Source organism: Asterias rubens, chromosome 3 (assembly GCF_902459465.1).
Source record: "Asterias rubens chromosome 3, eAstRub1.3, whole genome shotgun sequence".
Classification (NCBI taxonomy): domain Eukaryota; kingdom Metazoa; phylum Echinodermata; class Asteroidea; order Forcipulatida; family Asteriidae; genus Asterias; species Asterias rubens.
In genome coordinates, this window is record NC_047064.1 from 7,694,465 (window position 1) to 7,712,348 (window position 17,884).

Consider the following 17,884-nt stretch of genomic DNA (forward strand, 5'->3'; position numbering starts at 1 on the left):
TCCCTTTGTGTTCCGTAAGTAAATTTGGTTCATCAAGCTGGAAGTCCGACTATTTTTGTAGTAGTCAAGGCACCTTAACTAATCGGGTAAGTGAATAACGGCAGTCACGACTCAACTAAACCATCAATAGTCACGACTTTGACAACTAGTCGCCTAGGCTATCCCTACCCATACCCCCTCTCCGACAAACAAACACCACAGGATTCATGTAGCCATTATTACCTGGAGTCTCAACTCGTGTGTAGTGGTAAGGATTGACGCACACCTCGTCTCGTTTAAGCCGAAACGCAAACTCGCAATGCTCGACTGGCTTGAGCTCATGGTGGCTCTGTAGGTCTGGCCACCTCCACAGTCGACAGTACATGACGTGGGGTAGACCCTTCTTATGTGATACTTGGAGACGGCCATCTAGGGACCTACAAGATGTAGTGATTAAAGAAAGGAACGGTACACATTTAATAATATAATATCAATAGTTCTTATGAAGTGCATTTCAGTGCGCTCTACATTTGTGCCCTGGTCGTTGGGCCATATCATTCCTTCAATCGTTCTCAGCTCCCTGGGGAGTACATGTATACAGACCTTACATGTATCTGCCGTGGTGCTCCAGTTGCTTTTTCATACACATCCTCAGAGGTACCCATTTATGTTTATACAGAGAATAGCACAGTATCTTGCTCAAGGACACAAGTGTCATGACTGGAATTAGAACCCAAAACAATGACTTAATGACCAGAACTTGAATTTGATCACTCTACACAACTCTTTCATGACACCTACATGTAGGAAGAAAATAACTTTAAAGGGCATCATGGGCGAGTCATTCAGAGCACTGAATTTAAGTTCTGGCATGGTTGGTGGTTTAAGTCATCGGAGTGTGGGTTCAAATCCCTGTAATGACACTTGTGTCCTCGAGCAAGATGCTCATACTACAATTGCTTCTCTTCACACATGTGTACCTGTTAGAGCAGAGATGTTTCAGGTGAATGCTACATTATTATTATTTATTATTATTTATTCGGCCAAGATTTCAACAAACAGTACAAGATACAATATTGAAATATAAATAAAGAAATATAACAGTATAAGAAACAATGTTTGGCAGCACAGGCTGTATACTCCCTGGAGCTTATAATGTTTTGAAGAATGAAATAAAATGGTCTAGTGACCAGGGGTAGTAATGTTGAAGCGCCATGAGCGTCACCGAGTGACGGACCTGAGCGATATGTAAGAAGCCACAATGTGTGATGTACATCAAGGGGAGTGGGGAGGGAATTCCTGAAGAGATCGAGTCTTGAAAGCGGTCAGTTTGGACATGGTCATTCAGTGTAACTGACCAGAGCACTCCAACGGACAACGACCAGTGGTCAATTACAATGTTGGTGAACAAAATAGAAAAACACTGGATATGTTTACAACAGAAGCTAAGATGTTAAGGGTAAGAAATGCATATTGGAGCAAAGGTGAATATAAGCAATCTTAAATTCTAAATCCTTTTTTTGACTTTAGTTTTTGGCCTACAACTCTAGACATTATGACGGGATCAAAGCGAAAACTGCACAACAACAACTACATACAATGTTCAATGTACCACATGAATGATGAATGTTCAAGTTCAACATGGCCCGTGTGTACATGTATTAATCCAGGCCTGATGTAGGCCTAATCAACAGGGCAGCATTAATGTGCATTGTAATGACATTTATGATCATAAAACTGTATGCCAGGCATACAGTAATGTTCAAATATGGAGTACTCTAGATGTTTCCAAGGCTGCATGTAGCAATTGAGTGGGTGTTACATACTGTACACGGGCATTTCAGCACGTAGGCCTACAATGTATGTAGATCTGTCCTCAAATTTCTAATTTTATGCATACTGTGTGTAATGTTTATTTGAACAGAAGACTTCAAGTAAAAAAAGAAACCTGTTTTCAAGCATCCAGATTTCTAATAAAAAGGAGGGAGAAGGTGGGTTTTTTATTTTATAATTTCAAGATGGCCGCCATTCTTTTTAAATTCCAAATATCCATCGTTTTCTACAAATGAAACATCAAAACATTGGACAATAAAAGACAGTTTAAATATAAACAAAAATACAAGTGGCTGAGGCTATTTAAAAAAAATTTTTTTTTTTTGCTGAGAACACAATAAAAAAAACTTTCTGTAAAAAAAAAAAAACATCTAAACGGGAGAATTAAAAGAGAGGAAAAAAAGGAGGCAGCCTCACAAAAGGAAGCAGGCGGGGACCCTAAACATTGATTTTTTCACTCAGCCAAATAGTTTCAACATCTGTAATTTTGCAGACAATTGTGTACACATAACAAAATGTATCTTTGACAAAAGATGAGCATTCATGAGCATACATTACATGAACCTTGAACACTTACAAGTTACACTAACAAGGTCAAAATGATCATTGAGTTAAGTACCTGTAGGACTACAGTGTAATCATGGCCTCAGAAAAGACACCCTTTCATGTCCTAGACTTAAGTACATAAACATGACAATGAGTGTATGAGCTTGCATGGTTTCAGCCTTGTTGCAGAACCTTATTTCAGCTACATACAGTATATTACATTACAACAAACAAACCATGCTGACGGAGTATGATGGAAAAATTGTTTGTACTAAAAATTTGCTTTTTATAAGCTTTTAATAGGCATTTTTTCACAGGTTAGCAAGAAAATTGGGTGATCAGCTCGCACGTTCACCAATTTGCATATTTACGTCACTGTTTTTCATTAATTAGCAGCACGCTACACTGTATGAAATGGAAACTTGCGCATTTTTAAAGCACAAAATCAGTCGTTAAGCATGAAATCATGCCAGGGGTTTCATAAAGGCCTCAATACAATAGGCCTAACAGGCAATTGCTTCCATGCCCCTGGTCATTGCCTTGGTGGTGACCCTTACCACGCTCTCATGCAAAATGTACAGTTTCCTCGTACGACTCAGGAGTGCCCTTTACTAAAAGGGCCTTGCCCTTCAAGTTAATACATCTTTCATCAGGGGTTAACCAACTCTTCCACGAATAAAGATGAGTCGGATCATCTTTATTCTTCAATAAGTCCTCCTGGATGATGTCTTCAATTTCTTTAAGAACGCTTACAAAAAAACAAGTATGTACATGTAGCAAGTGTGAGAGGAGAAAAAAATCCTCTACTGATCCTGTGTAATTGTAAATTTCTATAAGTAAATTCGATTGGCGGCCGATGATACAGGAAATGCATAGGCCTAATAGTAGTTGAGTCTATACAACATCAATAATAATACTCAATAGGGCCTAGTGTGTGGATAGGTCAATGACATTTCGAACACTAGAAATTGTACTATTGTGTAAGACATGGTACATGTGTATGCACAGCATTGTGAACACACAATGCTTTTCTTTCTTAAATCTGGTAGGTTGTGAGGGCATGCATGTCGATACATTCATCAACCAATTCATTGTACACATTATATCCACAAGTTTGTTTGTTTGTTTGTTTGTTTGTTTTTTGTTTCATTTCCATTTGACAAGGCCTTCTGTTTGTCTATTGTACCATCATACACTAGACAGTATGTACACGTACATGTATGTAGTATGTACACTAGACAGTATGTACACGTACATGTATGAAGTATGTACACGTTTATGTATGTACCATGTACGTGTACATGATAGGCCAACTAGCCAACGTCTTTATGTACAGTATACGTACAGTACATGTCATAGCTGCCAACATCATTGCATCTTGAAATTGGGTCGAGATTTTGTACAACTGCGGAGAAATTTAGAGTTACATACTACATGCGTAGGGAAAAAGTTTCCATTTTCATTGAGATTTCCAAATGTGTGCATTCCAAAACATTAAAAGACCGGTTTAATTTCAGGGAACTTTTTGCAGAATCGGGCTACAGTTGGGAGCTATAGTACGTATGCACACAACTCCACAAACACATTGTACCATTTAAGTAAGGTCCTTATTCTATAGATGATTGTCATGACAATTTTGTGTGTCAAATGTTTTTCACTGTGTAGACATGCATATTATGTACATATGTAATGTACAAGTGTTACTTACAAATGTACAGTTTGTAGGCCCTATCAGTGCTGTACATCCATTAAACATGATGTCCTTGTGACAACATAAATCAAGCCCCAATAAAGCTACACACTATAGTAGCTTTGTATCACAAAAGGGAACAATATGGCAGACATGAATGGTGCACAAGCACACAGTCTGACAGTATACGTTTAAATAAGATCATGACAACTGGATCCTATTTTTTAAGTTCATCTTTTATTAATTTTTTAAGATGATTTGTCAATTTTGCCGAGCAACTTTATACTAGGTTCTATATAAAACCGATCCTCATTACAACAAAATCAATAAAAATGGTTGTTAAAGAACCAAAGAATTCATAGGCAGAATATAAGATCGTCCAAAAACGCAACTCAACGAGTTCCACCAAAGTTGGTGAAAACAGTTAGCTGGTTTTTGTTTACGCTTCCAAAAAAAATGAGTGCATAACTACAGAGGACATGTGGGCTTGTGAACAAACTTGGAAGCGACCCAACATTCTGGCTGGCGTACATTGCATTCACTTATTTTGTAGGTATCAAGTTGACAATATGGGTGAGGTGTTTTTTTTTAAACCTTCATAGTATGACTATGATACAGTAATTTTACAGTTCTTGCATCAAATCAATGGATTAAAATTTATTTATTGTAAATGCTTACTTTTTGAATGGGTTAAATGGTAAATATGAAGCAGGAGGATTGAAACCTTTATCAAGCAAGTAAGCCTACTAAATTAACTCAACAAATAGTGCACACTAGTAAAAAGTAGCTTCGTACAATGTAGCAACGCTCACAATGTAGGCCCCTGAAAGTCAAAACAGTAGCCCCAAAATTGAAAACAAAATGAACATGGAGCACCCGAAAAATGTTGTTTATTTTGTCACTGGTGATCTTTTGAACTGGGACAGCCAGGCCGTAAGCTCGTCCATGGCAAGCTGGAATCTCACACAGTGTACAAAACATAAAAAAATGAAATAAATACAAAAACCCTAGTGTTTAAAAGTTTTTAATTGCGAACTTCTTTTCAAGGGGGGGGGGGGTGGCATTGGTCTAAGAACTGCTGGAAGTTTGGCCAATTGAAAAGAGGTCTTCAGAATGTTTCCTGCTAAATGTTTATAAAGCATTTTATATAATTCATGTTAATTATTTTACATGATGATTTTTGTGAATTAACTAAATATTTAATATTTTTCTACCAGATGATGATTTGAGACAAGATTTTATATTGAATTTGGAGTGAGGGTTAGGGGTGGTTGGTGTTTTGGGGGGTAAAATGTAAACGTACAACGAGTAAACGAGGCAATTTGGCACCAAACTGTTAAAATTCTACACAGCACAACTACGTAATGAACATTATGGTCTATATTCCTACATGATTTAAAAAGTGCATGATGAAAAGAGCAAGCAATGGTCAAGTGTGACTTACGATTGGGCTTTGGAAGAGTACGCCAAAACGTGAGACCCACTGATCACATGCTCTGATCTGAAAATATACAAGAGACCATGCATAAAGACCCGTTTTAAAATAAAATATATTAAATGGTACCATATAATGTACGATCACACAAATCTGACAAGAAACTCTCGTCAGGATAAAAATGCTTTCTGATCACAAGATTCATGAAGTGTACATTAATCATGTGCTCCATGGCTTAGAAACCTTCAATGATTTTATTTACAAATTGTATTACTATCAGTTGCCTCAAAAATCACAATTTTGCTACCCAATATTATCAGCATTCAGTGTGTACAAAACATAATGAGTCGAAACACTTTGCTATTAAAAGTGCTGGACGAAATAGTTTCCTGCTTAATACTCTAGTTCATGTTTGATGTTTAATTTTCACATTGACCTATTGTAATGTATATTTAAAGTACCTGTATCGTCCTACAAAATAAAAAAGGCCTGGAATTTCATCTATGAAAGGGCAAGGCCATTTTATTTTGCAATGGAAATTTACATTGGACAATCTCCAAGTCTATGGGAAACTTTCAAAGGGGCTCTAAGGCAAAGACCAGGGCCAACGGGGACCTCGGCCTCTGTGTAAAACCAGGGGCAACAGGGGATTCGGCCTCCATGTAAAACCAGGGGCAACAGGGGCCTCGGCCTCCATGTAAAACCAGGGGCAACAGGGGCCTCGGCCTCCGTGGCCTGCGTGTAAAACCAGGGGCAATGGTGGCATGCGTGTACAGGCCTGCATAAAGGACATGAGAGGGTATGAACATGGGTGGGAGGCCACTGCTATGTAGTTCCATGGTAGTTCTAAGCAAAACTTTGGGAGAGTGGGTTGGGGGAGAAAAGTGGCCTTGATAATACACACCATATTCAAGGCCTGTCATGCTCAAGCCTAGAAAAATTATTAGCCTTGTAAGACGTACATCTAGACCTTTTAACAAATACCATTGCACAAGCGCAAACTGTCGAATGAGGTGCATGCTGGTCTAGCTAGTGATCAAATTTGATAGCTAGCTAGACCAGCATGCACCTCACTCCATTGCCTATTATGTGCGTACCGAGTATTTGCGATTAAGGTCTACATGTATGTTACATGTTTCTGCTTATAAATAAAAAAACTCTCATCTGATTTGCAATTTTCTCTTAGAATAGGAGTAGTCACTTTGAACCTAGGCCTTCAGAGTGTTACCATGTCAACAAAGCTGTTGACATGTGTGAGGGTGAAGTGAAGGCATTTTGTGAACAGATGTTATCATGCACCACACTGTAGGAACACACAATACTTTTGGAATGTGCTGTTGAAGCCAACTGGGCCCTATTTCATGGTTCTGCTTATGGCAAAATTCTGCGCTTATGATCGCGATTCCCCCCTTACGTGCAAGCGCCGAATTTCTGTGCTAGCCTTGCAAGCGTAGAATGCCTAGTAACATGAAGTCTGCACGCGCAGAAGCCCAATTGCTGCTAACCCGTGAAATACCTTGCCGTAAGCACAGAATTACCTGCTTCCGTAAGCACCGATCTGTGCTTACGGTAAGCAGAGCCATGAAATTGGGCCCTGCTGCACTGTACGAAGAAAAAAAAATGTACTACAACAGAGTAATAATAATAATAATAAACTAGATAACAATTGTAGGTGCAAAGCTGTTTTGTTTTGATTTGCTTTTATTTAACCAATTTAGAACTTTAAAGTGAGCCGGACTTCAAGAGAAAAGACCCTTCAAGGGCACCCCTTAAAGGGAAATGTACACGCTTGGTAATTACCCAAAACAAATATTAACTTAAAAACTGACTTGGTAACGAGCATTGGAGAGCCGTTGATAGTATAAAACATTGTAGGAAACGACTCCCTCTGAAGCAACGTAGTTTTTGAGAAAGAATTTCTCACTAAAATATTAAAAGACTTCTAGCTAGAAGTTGTTATTCCTATCTGAAAGTACACAAATTCGTCCAACAAGTGTTTTTCTTTCATATTCTCTCACAACTTCGATGACCGATTGAGCCCAAATTTTCACAGGATTGTTAATGCTTATGATGGGTTACACCAGGTGAGAACACTGGTCTTTGACAATTACCAAACGTGTACAGTGCCTTTAAGTATGGGGAAATTGTATTACAATGAGCATTTCAATTTAAGGGCACCAAGGCAATAATCAGGAGGCATGGAGGCATTCACCTTGAGTGCCTCTGTGAAGTACCAGGCCTGAACTTGCTACACACTGAATAGTGCCGACAGTATTTTTTTGAAAACAATGTGCAATGTAGCTGACAAGGCAACACATTAATTTACAAGCAGTAAGGAGACCACGAAGACCTTAGCCTCCATTGCCCCTGGTCTTGCAAGCTTTCCAAGCTGACCACAGGACGGGTGCCTTTTGAAAAATGAAAATGGCCTTGCCCTTTCAAAGATGAAATTGCAGGCCTGATTTTAGTATACAAGTAGTTTACAAGCATCGTCACAAAGTTAAACTCCACTGTCACAATTAGGCACAAACAATTCACGGCCAAGTTTTAAAATGCACAAAGAAGGCCTATACACAGACAATGTACTCAATTACCGACACAGGTCAAACCAGGCCTGCAATCTGAGCCAGCAGTATTTGGGCCGCACACCATATGCGACCAACAACACTTGAGTCATGACAATTGTTTATAACCGCTCGAATTTATTTTGGTCCACTGCCTCAGAAACATGTTTCTGATTATAGTAAGTTGCCTAACAACGTCATTGAAGGTTTCCTTCCTTTGGAGTGTGACTTCCTCAGTTGTCAAGTGATCCCGACCCAGCCCAGGGAAAACAAATCCAACATGGGAGGAAATTGGTCAACCAGAACCAGTAGGCTACAACACTCAACTACCCAAAGGAGGGTAAAACCTATACATGTCCTAGACTTGCAAAGTCCTTCCATTGTTACATTTTTCTCAATGACGCTTGGAAAATCATGCAAACTGCTGAAAGTAAAAAAACTGATTACATAATCAGCCGTAATAAGTCTATTGTCTGACAATACATTATGAATTGAATGTGTGTAACCCCTCATACCTTTTAAGAAAGAAACAACTTTTCAGAGCCTGTAAAAGAGCTGGGTATGTTCAAATCCTTGTTCCCAGAGGTGATCGATCTCGCCGTGCCATTTTTTCCCAGCATGCCTTGCTCACTCATAACCCAACACAAGAATTGATCCAATAAAAAGTGCTAGAATCTAGCCAGTTTAATTGGGTACATGTATGGGTACGTTCAGACGTGGGGTTAAACTAGTCCTTAATCCAAAAGTGCTAAACTAACCCTGCGTGGGAACGCAATATTCTGGTCCACGAGGGTTAATTTGACCCACTGAGCTGGGCTAAACTAAACCCCAAAAATTGGTGGACTAGCCTAAGCCCAGGTTTTACGACCAACCCCCTGCTGCGAGGCCCAGTAAACCATCATTGGAACGCAACTGACCTGCTACTTCCGGTCTATTTTAGCCCAAATGACCGCGGCAACAAAGGTGACGTCATTCCACGTGTATGGGTGGATCAGCAGCGAGTATTGGGTGGTGTCTGCATGATAATATCTCCTTGCGTCTCTCCGCTGCCTTCCCTTTATGTTACCATTAAGTGTTGGGGCCCCGGTATTCCCCTTCGCCGAAAATGTTTGAAATGGACCTCGCACGAAAACAAGTTCTCATTTTTAGTAGCACTATTTAGTTTTTAAATTCACTTCTTCTGTGCGAAACGCTACTTTATGATAACGAACGGGTTTTGCTTTGAAGAAAGTGGGATCTAATCACAGCTAAGCTACACACACGGGATCGACAATTAAGACCAAAGTTTGGGTTCGAAAACTAGGTTGTATCTAGTTCCTGCCCTCAACAACTTTACGTAACAGTTATACGAGTACCAGACTAATGTTGAATTGAAAAACAATTTTTAACATAACATGAGAATGTGTGTAGGCTACGACTTCTCAATGACTAAGTTGTGATATATTTACAAAAGTTCACACTCGAAAATAATTTGAAGCTTTCAACAACAACGTGTAAATGTTTGGTTCATCGAGAGCAGTGCGGAACGGAAACTTTAGCGGGCACAATAGAATTGCGTTTGTGCTGGGGCCAAGCAAGGATATGAAGTGATTTTGCCGTCTTTAAAGATGGAATACATGATGACCATGAGGTTTGTAGAGACGATAGCGGATCGAAACCCTGTGGAAAACGCATTTGTGGAAAACGCATTTTGGACTAAGTCATGTTTATCTTTTGGACACCCGGGGTGCTCGGATTAAGGACTAGTTTAACCCCACGTCTGAACATACCCTATGTGGCCAATCTACTCTATGAGCGTGCTCGAATATCGTACTGCGCAAAAGAGACATTTACTTTTTTTGTTTAAATAAATTGTTACAGTTTAGAGTGACGGTGTAAAAACATGATTCATATGAAATGAAATCACGCCAAAATACTTTATTTTCACACGCGCAAACGAAGCGTCCTACAAATGCCATACATGTACAAGCATCCGAAATATTTTAACAAGTATGCACATAGTACAAATAGGTAAGCTGAACACTCGTAATTACAAAACTACAAATGGACTACTGCAAACGCATATTGCCCTAGATACACTGTATTATGTAGAGGGGTTTGTAAAAAATTGCAAATTTTCAAAGTAATTTTGTATTCATCTGAACTGTGGATCATTTGTAAACAATATTTGTACAGGGTATATGAAGAGCAATAGAACACTCGTAGTACACATGGTGTACTGCGAAATTGCATATTGCCCTAGATATTATGTACGTGTTGAGGGGTTCATAGAAAACTACAAACTGTCAACTTAGTAATTTTTTATTAATCTGAAATGTTGATTTGTAACTAATCTCTGTACAGGGTAATATATAAAAAGCGCATTCAGTCAAAGTTTACCAGAACACTAACCTAGTCAATTCCACACACATGATTCCCCCCCCCAAAAAAAGCAAACTTTTGGTTGATGACAGGAAACTAAGAATGTCCAGGTACACTCATTGTAAAAGATAATGTATCAATCCTTCACTTCCTGATCACAAGGAACAAGTAACAATCCTCCAGCCACACTAAAAACAGCTAACCTTGCACATCCTTGCCAACAAGTCTCACATGACAGGCAGATCTTTTTGGAATCCAAATGTATTGTTTACATTGCAATCACTCTACATCGTTGGCAGCAGACTGCAACATTACATTTATCAACAGTGTTGTATAGCCACAGCAGGCAGTGCTGGGCAGACCCATCCAAGATTTGCAATTTTTACCCAGCACAGCACAGATTTCCCCCAGTTATAAAAATATTGTTTACTGTTCATTGACCTCAGACACACTTGCTGATGATATTAAGGAGTATCAAATTTCACAAAAACAGAACACTGAGTCAAATGGCCATTCATCTTTTACATGTAATTGCATGCATTTAACCCCATTACATGAACTGTTTGGAAACATGGCATCATGCATACATCACAGGTGTGTATCTGTAGTTTGCACTTCAGCAATGACAGCTTCATAAAATTAGATGGATTGCAATAGGTGTCATCGGCCGCCATATTTGATGAATTGTGCATGCATGATGTACTATTCGCTGCGAGTCACGCGCAGTGCGTATATGCACTTCTCTGTTGTTTTACATTGCAATCGTTCTGTTAAACATGAATAATTTTGTTGATCCGCTCGCACCACGGTGGACTGCGAAAAATTTGGAATTTATACCCACTAAAATTGGTCTAGCTACACCCCTGTTTATCAACAAATCCACTTTCATGAAAACTGATACATGTAGACAAAAATTTTTCTTACAGTTCTTCCTGCAGTTTGATGCCCACATCCATCTGGGTAAACAGAACACACACTTGGATCAAGTAGCTGTTGAATTTGTCAATCTTTTCAAATTCAACAAACTTTGAACTCAGCACACCTTGGACCGAAATTAGTTGCATGGAGGCAACCCTAGAAATTTGACATTAAAGGTACCACAACTGCTGATCAGTGTCAATACTTGTATCATACTCTAGTGACTACTCATTCAATTTGTGCATAGATTTATGACCTTACCAGGAATTTTACTCACAGTGAACAGTCTCTTAGGTTAATACCTTCTTCTTCTTTTTTTAACCCACAGGTGTTTTGTGGCTAATTGTATTAATGGCAAATGCAGTTGACAGTTTAGCCGGGCCATGGTCAGGGTCATGCGGTTTACAGGATTTGAGGATATTTCTTATCAAATACAACATACAATGTACTGTACTGTACTGTAGCTTTGGAGACCATCAATAATTAACACCATAAAAAATCCACAGTTATCACAATTTCATAATGCATGCACTTACATGCTTTTAACCTGTGTAACCAACAGGTTGTGTGGTCACCTAAAAGGGCAACAGACACATTTTTTTAGGAAACTTTATTTGTGTATGAAGTAAACATTTGAAAGCATGACCAGTTTGATAATTTTTTAGGTAAGGGAAATGACTTTTTTCCTTTGAGAAACCCTTTGCAAACATTGTTGCATTGAGACTTTCCCTCGCTGACTGTAAGAAAAAAACTTACAGAGATGAAATATCAGATAAAAAATAATCAAAACATAAATTTGGAAATAAAAAACAAATGCCACTGTTACCAACAAATATCTTTTTCTTTTTTTCACCTAAAACTCACTGTAAAATCAATCATTGCAAATCAAAGTGTTCAAGAGTAACAAACAACGGTGTGTGTCACGACTGTAAGTTTATCACGTAAAAAGCTGTGCAGGCCTACGTTTTACAATATATTGCACTGTTTGTAAAATACATACATTCAAGTACAAAGTACCGGATGATGTGTGACAGTCGTACAAACGGAGAACAAAAGTCTACTTGATGTAAATACATGTATGTACATTGTACAGAGGTTTCTAATGGGAGTATCCGAACTTTGAACCATTATAGGTAGACAAAATACATGTAGGACTCATTTTTTTTCTTAAGGGGACCATATGCTATTTTTAGACTTTCGTCATCTGGAGACAATGTTTGTTGCTTCATCTATAGCTGTTTACTGTGCTTGAAATTACAGTGTAAAACTCAAAACACAACTTTTATGTATCAAACTTCGAGGGAAGTTGTATGTGGTTTCAAAGGAGTATTAACAAGCAGGGCAGTTACGGGTGGTTTTGTGCGATTGGCATGCTAAATGGTTATTTCGCAAACTGCATATATAAAATTGTTATTGTTTTTCATGTACATTCATGTAATTAGCTCAAAAAGTTAATGTCCATAAAAACTTACTTGGTAAGAAGCACTCCAGCTGGTGATAATTGATTAACATTTTTGAGAAACAATTTCCTTTCAAAGTTACAGTATTACTAGAGTAAGGGATTCCAAAGCATTTTAATCTGAGAAACCTTTCTGCATATTGTGTATTCCAACAACTGATTATTTTTTCTGCATAGACATACATATAACTGCTCCAGATTTTTGGCCATCGCCTATCTAAAAAATGCTACCACCTTTTCAAATGAAATTTATACAGATTAGTTTAATTGTATGATGTACATTGTACAACATACTCTGTACATGATGCACACCATGTACATTGTAGGTAAACCAATTTAACGATTCCAAAAACCAAAGATAAACTTTGCCTTTAAGAAGAAAATGATGATGCAATAGAAAGCAGATAAGAGCACCGAATTTAGTCATTGAACAATGAACATTACCTAATGTTATGACGTTTTATAAAGTCTATCTCAATTGTTTTTGTTTAACATCCAGGAGCCTTTTTATTTCACATTTTAGACCAGCTTGACATTGCTGATCCTTTCACAAAGTGTAATTCCTTTAAATGAAGTGTCCTCCCTGAACTGCGGTCTTCTGGCCAAATGCCAATTAAACACTGAGCATGTGAACATTATCTTCCAAGCACCCCAGCTGGCCTTTAGATTACTTCCAAAACATGAACTTGATGCATGGTCACACACATGTTCAACAAAAGCACTGGATACTATTGGTAAATAATCAAAATAATTGTTAGCATAAAAACTTTCTTGGTAAACGATCAATGGAGACCCGTTGATAATTTAAAACTTTGTGAGAAAATGCTCCCCCTAAAGAAACATAGTTTTGGGAAAAGAGGTAATTTCCACTCAAATATTGAAAGACTTCAGGCCTGAAACCTTTTTTAGGCATCTAAAATCACACTTTGGGCAACAAGGGTTTTTTCCGTTCATTATTTTGGGCAGCAAGGTTTTTTTTTCTCGTCAATATTCTCTAGCAACTTCGATGACTAATTGAGTCAAAACTTTTACAGAGAATTTGTTATTTCATAAACCAAGTGAGAACAATGGTCTTTTACAATTACCAAAGGTGTCCAGTGCCTTTAAAGTGCTCATGGCTCTAAACTCAAGACTTACAAATTCAAAACTCTAGGGCAAGGTCAAAACAATTTTTTTTTACACAAATGACATGTCGGTGTCCCGTTAACAAAAAGGAAAAGATCTGGTTGCCTGGTTAGGTGATGAGTAGACAGAAATAAGTCAGAAGACAAGGAGTACATGTATGTCTTGTTCAAGTACATAATGTGCATCTTTGCAGTCAAATGAACATCATCGTTGTTATTCATTTAAAAAAGCATTCAATTTTTGCTATTGTTAGTGTTGCCAAATACAATTACAACAAGTATTAAACCGTAAGGTCCAGTACCACTCGTAACAAAATGGAAGATGCCAGAAACATACAATTTTTTCACTCATTATGACCCAAGGGTTGTCTTTGACATGAGTGAACAAACATACAGAAGTCTGAACATCATGCATTGTTTTGTTGCCTATGAATAAAACTTAAGTGAGTATAACCTCAAATACCAGTGCAATGCGGTTAGCAGAGGTTGACAGTTTGGCAGGTTGTGGTTTACAAAATACATTCAGGCATAGCTGTGGATGCCTGAGCCCTGAATGTCCAGAGCCCAATTTCATAGTGCTGCTTAACAAGCAAATTTTGAACTTACTGTAGCAGAAAACTTTGCTAAGGTGCAAAGAGTTAGCAGAAAAAAAGAGGTGACCATATGCGTTCACCATAGATTTGCATTGAGACGTCATTTATTTTCATGTTAGCATGCCTTTTCATGTGCTTACGGTTAGCAGCGCTATGAAATGGAAATCGCACAGTAAGCACAAAAGCAGCCGCTAAGCAGCACTATGAAGTTTGGCCCAGGCCATGAAGTGATGCACAGTTCTACAAAATACATCCATTATTTGTACTTTTTTAGGGAGTGTAAAAAAGTAGATGCAATTATTGTAAAACCCTCTTGACTCTCGGCCCAGCTGTAGATTTCACCAATCTCTTCCTAATCCAAACTTAGGATTAATCAGTTAGCATGGTTAGGGCTTAGGATAGGCAGTTTCAGTGAAATTTAATGCAGGTGATTTTTTCTCTGACAAGATGTGGTCTGTTAAGGTGTATTCTAAGGAGTAAAAATCAATTTAAAATTTTGAAATCGGATGTTTGGTTGCAGAGATATACCGTTTTTAATGAGCGTGGATCGTGCAAAAAACGTACCAGTGTTCAAGTTCAATTGTTATGTTTTTCTTCATATCGGCTTTGGCCAAGTTTAATGCACAGCCTATGGCAATAGTGGGCGCACTATATGACGAGCGCCCTCTACCAATGGGGAGGTTTACAAACTGCGCTGCGCGGCGCTAGTATGATTTTTATGAACAACAATCAGTGATATTTTGTGAATCAAACTGAGGAGCGGCATCGTGGGGGAAATTGTTAACTATAAAAATTAAATATGTGTTAAGTTTTGCAGGTGTTTGTGTGAATATTCTTTATTAATTATGTCAACAAATAGCATTATTAAATTAACCAGAATGGAATAAAATTGAAGAGTTTATGACTGGAATGTTTTCTTTAATTTAAGATCAGTTGATCCTTGTAGTAATAATTGTAGTATTAATACAGTAAACATTTAGAACAATCTTTAAAAAAATTGAGGATGAAGGCATTGGTACACATCAATTATTAGTGTTATATTTACAAAGACACATTCTAAAAACTAGTGGCTACAATAAATACAATCATTTTTTGTTCTACTTTCATTTCAGTTAGTAGGCCTTAAAAAATAGATAATAAATACTAGTTTCTTTTGACTCGAGATGAGCAGTCTGGTATTATCAATTCAGAACGTGGAAATTACCATAAGCAAGATCGGGCAGCTTTCCCCCAACCAAGACGAAACATCATTAGAGCCCCGGCATATCAAACTTATTGTAACACACGCCCTCTTGTGGTGGCACATAACGGAAACACAAAGATGTACGACGTACATGTACATTCGTGCGTATTTAGGACAACTTTGAAAGAAATGGTTGAACAAAACATCTTGGAGTTAGAAGAATACATAATCAAATTACACCAAATTTTCACAAGTTAATCTTAAAAGTATGGGAATTAGCACTGACAAAGTCGCATTCAATTTTGATAATTATCTCTGGAAGAAATTTTGATTAAAAAAACGGAAAATGCCGACAAAAATAGGTTTTCATGGTAAAAGCTACGCGACTAGATGTACCATGTGCGGAATTTTATCGGCTACACTATGATGTAATCGTTATCTCATTTTGTGTAAACATGTGCTCCCTCATCGCAAAAAAAACGCCTTCGGGCTTCTTCGGCGCTTTCTGAAGATTTCTGAAATCCGTTGTCCACAGGGTTCAAAGGTGACGTCATGCACAAACTAATGGCGCTGCACGCGAGGCCAAGCATCCGGTTTCTGTCGTTGCTCTCTATTTTTTTACAATATCTCCGAAACTATTCATCCGATTTAAAAAAAAAATTGAAATGTAAGCACGAGGAGAGAATGCTCCTGCCTGCTGTCAAGTCTTATAGTTGTGAGTTGTACAAAATGTGAGTTATGATTTAATACATTTCGTTCTTTTTTTTCGGGGCTGTGTGGGTGTGTGTGTTGGTACACGTGAAATCAACTTGATGAAACTGCCTACTTAGGACGAGTTCAGTTCCGTATCCAAAGACGTAGGACGCATTGGTTTTAACCCCTCCTAAGTTAGGAGGGGTTACTCGTCCTAACTCGAGATAAGATTAATCCTAGCGTTTCGTGGAATCGGCTGTGTATTTGTTGGTCCCCCAAAGTTTCTGTGGATTGAGAGAGGTTGCAAAGGATTGCTTTCTTGGGTAATCACGGGTAGTGAGTGGCATAACACCCGTCCCCCCTTCAAACTACGGAACCCTTTCGCCCTCTCTTTTTGGAACCTCAATTTTCCATTCCAAATGAGAATGAGATGGAACAAAAATACACAATAATTAATATTAATAAAATGAACTAGTGAACTGGTAAAGCCCCCACTTGTCCAATAATATGAATGAGTGGTTACTCTGTACTGCCCTGTCGACTGCCCCTAAAACCCTAAATTAGTGACTTCAAATTGTAAAAACAATACACCCATACATTACTGTATCACAAATAACGGAACTGAAATTATCTGCATCCACAGCCAGGCACGCAGCAGTCATGGCAGTAGATTTTGTTTGTTTTGTTTTTGTACGCCGAGTCAAAGACTCAGTCAAGTATCAATCAAATTCAATCAATATCGCTCGTTGTATACCTACCGAGGAATTGTGACACATTTCGTGTGGATGTCTTGAGATGAGATAGCCTTTTCTAGTTCGTCTAACCCTCCCGTTTTCTTCAGTTTCTTCACGAGGCTCTTCACAGCTTTCTCCGACCATCGGTCTTCTGTATCGTCCTTCTTCCACCCGAGCAATCGTTTCACGATCGGCGGCGTGAACGTCAGGAGATTGCTCATTTTTCACGGCCGAAGTTCGGACAAACCAGGTGAGTATCAGCCCCTCTGCCTGCAGCCTTAGGTACCCTTAGGTGGTGTAAAGACTTCAGGATTCTGAGGAAATTCGTAAGGAAGTATTTTTTGACACCTGATGTCGGTGCGCAAAAACATTACTTCATCTCCAGCCACGACCATTCAGCCATTATGATGGGGGTATGGAGCAAAATTGAGGTCGACCTACTCACACACTAGTTATTTTGTTTTACACATACGCGAAAATATGGCGGCATAAAATAGTTCCCCAGTTAAAATCGTTTTGTTGTCGTCTTTTAATTTATATTCTCGTTGATCATGTCTTGAAAAGACTAGTATGTTACTTGAGAGGTCTTTCTTTAGTAGTGCCAATCATAAACTTGAAATAAGCTACTTGGTAAATGTGGGAATTGTCAACAACAATCCTTCCGCCAGTTCGACTCAGTGCCTCGGTTTTTTGCAAGAAACCGGAAATAATGACCTCAAAGAGTGCACTTTGCGCGATAACGATGTACATAAACATTCGATCGGGGAATTGT

At 38.4% G+C, this 17,884-nt stretch overlaps 1 protein-coding gene across 2 annotated transcripts in view; it reads right to left on the reverse strand.

Moving 5' to 3' along the window:
- LOC117287823 (mothers against decapentaplegic homolog 3-like) overlaps positions 1-17,517 on the reverse strand; it is a 34,020-nt gene extending 16,503 nt beyond the window's left edge. The window contains exons 1-3 of one of the 2 annotated variants that reach the window (XM_033768358.1): positions 17,137-17,517; positions 5,493-5,549; positions 223-416 (exon numbers count right to left, since the gene is read on the reverse strand). In XM_033768358.1, the coding sequence (XP_033624249.1) occupies positions 223-416; positions 5,493-5,549; positions 17,137-17,333 (448 nt within the window). In that variant the 5' untranslated portion in view covers positions 17,334-17,517. The remainder of the gene's footprint in view (positions 1-222; positions 417-5,492; positions 5,550-17,136) is intronic. The other variant, XM_033768359.1, reaches the window with a different exon arrangement.
- Between the last annotated feature and the right edge of the window lie 367 nt (positions 17,518-17,884).